This window comes from Lolium rigidum, chromosome 6 (genome assembly GCF_022539505.1).
Source record: "Lolium rigidum isolate FL_2022 chromosome 6, APGP_CSIRO_Lrig_0.1, whole genome shotgun sequence".
Taxonomy (NCBI): Eukaryota; Viridiplantae; Streptophyta; class Magnoliopsida; order Poales; family Poaceae; genus Lolium; species Lolium rigidum.
In genome coordinates, this window is record NC_061513.1 from 57,885,125 (window position 1) to 57,892,305 (window position 7,181).

At 43.9% G+C, this 7,181-nt stretch overlaps 1 protein-coding gene across 1 annotated transcript; it reads left to right on the forward strand.

Moving 5' to 3' along the window:
- Positions 1-292: 292 nt before the first annotated feature.
- On the forward strand, positions 293-4,059 carry LOC124665115 (transcription initiation factor TFIID subunit 7-like). Its single transcript, XM_047202515.1, has 5 exons — positions 293-492; positions 2,875-3,008; positions 3,078-3,197; positions 3,296-3,356; positions 3,741-4,059. The coding sequence occupies exons 1-5, from the start codon at positions 366-368 to the stop codon at positions 3,890-3,892; spliced, it is 594 nt and encodes a 197-aa protein (XP_047058471.1). The 5' UTR covers positions 293-365; the 3' UTR covers positions 3,893-4,059.
- The last annotated feature ends 3,122 nt before the right edge of the window (positions 4,060-7,181 follow it).

Consider the following 7,181-nt stretch of genomic DNA (forward strand, 5'->3'; position numbering starts at 1 on the left):
GGTTTGCGATTTCCCTTCGTGGGTCGTTTTTTTTTTAGAGAATTCAAAAGAACCGTCGAACCATGGAGGCACAAAACTCGTGTGCTTTGGGCCAAATCCAGCCTACTTGAGCCCCGGTTTACGCCGCGAAGCTCACATGCTGGTGGGCCAGGCCCATAACCATCTGGCCGCCTTGTCAGTCAAGCTAGCCCACTACTCAGCGTCGTGCATCCACCAAGAGTCGGTAAAATTGTCAAAAAAAAAAAACCAAGAGTCGGTAAAGGGCGGAAGAGGGAGCTCTTCCAGGATAAACAGAACAGGAGGCGAGCAATCCTCTGAGCTTTTTTCCTGTGTCGGAATCTTGGGAGTGAGCTTGGATTGCCCTGATGGAGGAGCAGTTCATCCTCCGGGTGCCGCCATCCGTGGCGGAGCAGATCGAGCGTCTCATGAACGAATCCGCCGCCGGCTCATCCTCCAACCCCGAGGACGCCGCCCTCGACCTCTCCTTCTCAGGTGCCCCCTCTCCCTCCTTTGCGCTCCGCGAATTCTACTCTCTGTTTCCACGGGAAATTGTTGTAACAACAGTAGGGCTGCGGATTTGAGGCGCCATAGAGATGAGTATTTCTTGGAGGATTTCCTTGCAACAGCGCCGGATAATTGTTGGGGAATTCGCTGGCAGCATGCCTGTAGGCTGTTTGATGAAATGCGCAAGCCAGGCACAGTGAAGATTACTGAGTGGCTTTTTCCGAGATGGCTGGCTCTTCCGTAGTTCGAGCACGTGAATACCACCGCATGTTGAGCTAAAATACATCTCAAGGATGAACTTTAGATAGGTGCACTCACAATGCCACAAGTGGAAGGGTTGGAGTTAGAGGTGTAAAGGTTGGATTCAAACACAAATTTGGACTAGTCGGGACTTGGTTGTGTAGGAATGATCTGGATGTGTTGAGGTCCTCAAGAGAAGACACCAAGTGAATGTGACAAAGGGTTTTATGTACTGGGTGGAAAGCAAAATAGTTTTCCTTGGCCACACAAGGGTTTTAGTTAGTGATTGCTAATTGGTTTTACCTCTAGACTAGAAGGGTTTTGCTTTGAGGTAGCTTAAGACAATCTTCTAGCAAGCAGATCAAGGCAATTCATCTTATCAAATAGATCAAGGCAATTCATCTTGCTTTACCATTTAGAAAAAGTTTTTGTTCCCCCTGATTTTTGCACTCTAGCCACTTAAACAAGGTTGCAAAAGTTGGGGTGTTACAGTTTGTGTCGTTCTAGGTTTCTTGCTATGGTTGTTATGCGCTTTCGAGACCCTGTGCCCCTCCGTCGCGCCTTTATTGGCCTGTGGTTGGGCAAGGCGGGTGCTTGTAGTGTGCTAGTTTGGGTGTGCGTTGTAAGCTGGAAGGCACCATTTGTTCGGTTTTCGGTCTGGTTTCCTTCATAAACTGGACCATGGTTTTCTCTTGTAAACTTAATACAATGACGCGCAGCTCTCCTGCAGGTTCTCGAAAAAATAGCGAGAGATTTTGTGAAAGCAACCATTGTATACTATCCAAGAGATTTAAATGGTGTAGCAGACGAGGTAGCAAAGCATGCTAATGTTGCAGCTGCTAGATGGATAGATGATCCTCCTCATTTTATTGTTGCTAAACTTGTATCAGACTTAACTATTATATATTGAGTAAAATAAAGGTTGTTTCCCAGTGTCAAAAAAAAACTACCACAAGCAGCATAGTGTTATATATCATCATAAAAAAAAAGCATAAAACAGCTTGCTGAAATTTCAGCTGAAAAGGAACATTAAGGCCATCCCAACGCCCCCCCTCGGCGGTGGCGGCCACACACCGGTCAAGTGAGGCGGAGGAGGGAGGTCCTCCGGCAGCGCCTGCTGCGATGCCTGGATGGCCGCCTCGAGGCCAATCCATCGGGCGCGCTCCTCGGCCTCGGAGATGGCCATGGCGCGCGCCAGGGCCTCCTCTTCCGTTAGCTCGGGCTCCTCCTCCATAGGCTCATAGTCGGCGTCGGCGTCCTCCGGCAGGTCCATGACGGCGCCCTGCACGTAGACCTCCGGCGAGAATTCCGGCACCTAAGGGAGCAGGTGCACGGAAGGGTCAACTGAAACATGGATAAATTGCAACCATGATTGACGGTGTGCCTATTCATGCCCTACATTTGCAAACAAGAGGTTGCAATATGTAGATAGCAGGTTCCACAGCTGCTACCGTGCCATTAATACGGTACATTTCAGTTTGCCTGCTCACACGGGTTAATAGATGCTCCAAGTAGCCCTGTGGCATAAAACTTTACAGCGTCTTCGTAGTTTAACAGTTGCTCAATTCTGGGTTTTGCCCTGCCTGCGGACGCCGGACGAGATATGGTGTCAATGGCTCCCGATTACTGTTAGATGGACAAAATATGTGCAGACACCCAAAGCGACCAGACAACACTGACTTGATTTGAAAATTTCACTTAATTGATGTCTGTGTTCATATTCCCCTATTCACAAGCTGCCCAGATTGCATTTTTTTTGGCTCAGATATGTTTAACCTGCCGTATATCTGTACAATATCATGAAACCAGCCAGTATTGCTAATAAAAGATACTTGAGTTCATTAATATGAATCTGAAGAGATTAGGCCTTTTCATGAACCGTGGTGGCATGTCAAGCTCTTAGTATACGACTTCAGATGCTGATAAATTAATTCATGCCCAACTTTCGATGTAGATTTTTCTATGCGCTCATTCTGTTTATTCACTTTCTTCCAGTATAGAACAACGCTGTGGTCTCTCTTGATTTTTTGAGAGTACAACTTAAAGCACTACTCTATAATTGTTATATTAGGAACTGAACTTTATTAATCCTTATTGCTTTCTGGATTGATGGTATTTTTCCTCCTATAGAGGATGGAAGGAGTGGCACATTTATGATTGGCAACCAGAGCTTCCCTGCATCTCTATTGGATCTCCCAGCCGTTGTGGAGTCGTACAAGACATATGATGATTCATTTTTAGTTAAAACTGCTGACATCGGTCAGGTAAAGCTGATGATTTGTGTGTACCATTACTTAATTTTTAGGCCTTATAATCAAATTGAACTGATACAGATGGTAATGGTAAGACAAGAAGATGATCCTGCTCTAGAAGGAGTTGAATACAAGCATGGACTTACTCCTCCAATGAGGGATGCACGCAGGCGACGCTATCGCAGAGAACCTGACCTGAGTGTATATGAATTGGCTACCCTTCAGCTGTATTGTTTCCCATGTTGATGAAAGTACACTGTTAATCAGGGCCTTAATTCTTGTGTGCACTCTTTTTGCAGGCAGATCTTGTTAACCGAGTTGAGAACGATCTTATAAGTATTATGCAAGGAGTATCTGTCAGTATCCTTTTTGTCCGTGTGATTTGTGAAATGCATTGCCCTATTACAATGAAAAAAATGGAAAGTAATTTTGTTTAGTTATGTACTGTTTGGCTGGCAGATTTGTACTTCTAATGGCTCATCAACTTACAAAACTGCTCGCCCTGTAACTTAAAGATAATGTTGTGAATCTCGTAAGCATGCCATTAGGTCTTGGAACCTAACCTTCGAAACTTGGCATGTCTTTAGTTGAAAGTTCAACAATGAGTCATAGGTTTTGTAGAAATCTGCTACTTGGCTATCATGACTGCATTGCATTCATTTGTCGAACCATCATAAAAAGTATATCATCTCGTCGTCCTCATGCCAGTCCATCTAAGTATGAAGTTCTTTAACTTGTTTGTAGACCAGAATGCGAGTGTAGTAGGAGCTGGTGAAGGCAGTGATCCCAAGAAAGCTGCACCAGCTCGTGCACCCGAGCCTGAAGCTCAAGAGCCTGCTGCAAATGGCGAAGAAGCTGAGCCCGACAGGACCGACTCTGATGAATCAGATAACTGAAGTCGACCAGGATATACAGTGCCGCTCCAATTGGCTGAGCAAACAAAGTGGATTTAGCGATTCAGATGAACACAATGTGTATGCATCTCTACCAACAAAGAGCTCATGCTTGTTGCCTTAGGGCCTGCTATTTACCATCTCAGTAATAATAGTGTGACTTATCATTATGGTAGAAGAGTATATGTATACTCACTTGTGGTGCCTCGGTCCTTGTAGTTCTAACCTTAGTTGTAACTGGAAAAAAAAATTGGCATTAGATCTACACTAGCTGATCCACGATTCTAACACAACTATGAATCGCGATGCAAATTGGCTGCAACTATGAATCGCGATGCAAAACCAAAAATTTTATCCACCACATTGCGTAACTAAACATGCTTGCCTTCACCATTCCTATGTGGTTTTGCTATTGGCATACTCTTCATTTTTATTTACCCTACGTTCTAGGTTTAGTTAAGGTTAAAGAATACAGGATAAATGTGAACAGGGGGGAATACATACTTCCTTTTGGGGAATACATTGTCCATCTGACTCATATTCATTGGCTTCAAGAACTAATCTCTCATTGACCTCATTTGGATTGAACGTAAAAAAATTGGCACCGTATTTACTTCTAAGCGTGAACTAAAATATTGGTGGACACTGCAAATATTACATTGGAGCTCCTGATGGGGCATGGTTTTAAATCTGAATTGGAGCAACTATTCAAAGAGTTACCAACAGACGCGGATGGTTCTCATGTCGATCTTGGACCCTTCAATGAATCAGCATGTATATCGCAAGCCAGCTCGTCAAACTAGTTGACGATGAAAAGATGAAATCTGCATCCGAGACTACTCCAAGCTCGTCTGCGCAATGTAACTTGAACGCATTTATCTTGTCCTTTTGCTCTGTAACGAATTATTTTGGCTGTTGCCAGCACTCAACTTTTAGCATAGTCTTTCTTTGAATGAATTTTTTTTGATCGCTCCCAATGGGAGTTTCCTGAATTTCATAATTTCTCCTTGTTGATTTTCTGAGGATGCATATTAAACAACTTGATGCAGATGCCGAACTTTGCAACTGCCGATGAATCTAAACTTGTGCGTCGACTGCGCAATTAAATATCTCAATTGGAGAAAGACATGGTTGGGCTCCATGCCATGGCTGCATTGGTGAAGAAGAAGAAGCGAGCTCGCCACAGCAGTCAAACAATATGCTCTGGATCATCTGCGTGTAGCTACTGAGAGCTTAAGTTGTAAGCAATCAGCGCCTTTTTGTTTCCTTATATTTTTCTTAGAAAAAACTTTCTCCTGACTTGCCTTTCCTTCGACAGTCGTTGCTTTCAATGAATCAGAGGAAAACACGCGAGTTCACAGAGAAGATTGCAGCAATGGCCGATATGTCACACCCGAAGTGCTCACTATGGTCGAATAGATCGAAAGCCATAATTATGGCAAAGTTCGAGTACCGGGTGGAGAAGGTACATTATTACTTCGACAAGTATCATGCTCATTTGATCATGGTGTGGAAGACCACCTCTCGATCCAGCTCCCGAAACTCTGTCAGCTTTGATGACTAGATTGAAGAATCCTGCCAGAATTCAATCCTTGGCACGCAAAGAACTTTTTGCTAGAGTTGAACTGGGGTTTTCTTCTGTGCTAGCTTGTCATCCAACCCTGGATTTAGAGTCCATAGCTAACGCCAATGTAAAACTTGATCAGTACTATCCCGTAGGGGCATCGTGCTTATATTGTTATCTCTAGGATGGAGGCAGGTACTGAGAGGGACTCGAAGAATCAGACGGGTCAAGGAACCTCATCATGACAGAGATTTTCGATTATCATTGCACATAGTGTGCTTTTGTAATTACTGTAAATGCATCACTCTTTTATTTTAAAGAGAACCTTGTATTGCAATGATGATGCTCTTTTTTAACACCCCATGCCGTCGATGTTCTTTTTGTAACATTGTATCGAGTCGATAGTTTATTTTTAAATGGACCATAAGCCCATCCGAAGATTTTTGTTTGTCGAAGGCAACTGAGAGATCATATCAGTTTGCTTATTCGAAGACCCCGTAGTAATCGCAAATATATTTGCTGGGTCGTGCGTATGTTTGTAATGGCGACAGCCCCCGAGTAAACGAGGGAACCATGGCTTATTCGGCTTCGTAACACGGTGCACCGGCGTGAGCCTCTTTTATTTGCATTGTTTCCACCAATTGCAGCACTTGCTTGTTCCCTGAAGCTTGGTGGAAGTATTTTTGTATGAAGATCTCCGTCAATTGTAGCACTCGCATGTTCCCTGAGGCTCTTGACGAAAACCGTAATAGATCTTACAACCCCCGAGTATTGCCGGGTAGGCTGCAATATGTTGATAACCAGAGCTCCCGATGAGAGTAATAGTAACCGATAAAGATTTCCGTCAATTGTAGCACTCACATGTTCCCTGAGGCTCTTGACGAAAACTGTAATAGACCTTGCAGCCCCCGAGTATTGCCGGGTAAGTTGCAATATGTCGATAACCAGAGCTCCTGATAGGAGTAATAGTAGCCGACAATACCGAAAAGCTCCCGAACATTTGTTCGAGTGAAATAATAATTATATAGACTGAATCAGAATTTTTTATTTATAACGTGCAACTGGGGTATACATTATTCCGATGTTGGCTAAGAAGCCTTATTGTAAAATAAAAGGGAAGTGAACAGTCAAGGCCTAAGCATAGAAACGTTGCATTGCAACGTTCCATTGGTTGCCTTCCACTTGTCATGTTGTAGTATTCTTGATGTGATAGGCTCCTTCCGGAATGACTTCGATAACGATGTATGGCCCTTCCTGTGGAGATTCAAGCTTCAGATGACCCTTCTGCTTTAAGCGTAGTACTAGGTCGCCTACGTCAAAGTTTCTAGTGCGCACCCTTCGACTATGGTAATTTCGTATCGCCTGCTGATATACTGATGTTCTTGCTAGAGCAATATCTCGAGCTTCATCAACAAGGTCGACATCATCTTGTAATGCTTGAACATAAGCTTTCTCATTATATGCGACTACTCGTGGTACTTCGAAGCGAACGTCGGCAGGCAGAACGGCTTCGGTTCCGTGCACAAGGAAGAAGGGAGTATATTGTGTTAATCTATTTGGCGTAGTCCGCGAGGCTCCAAAGTACCGATGGCAATTCTTTGACCCAAGTTTCAGCTGCTTTTGTGAGACGTTTTTAATACCATCGCAAATTAGACCATTTATCCTCTCCACTTGCCCGTTGGTTTAGGGATGTGAAATCGAAGCAAAATTGAGCTTGATGCCATTATC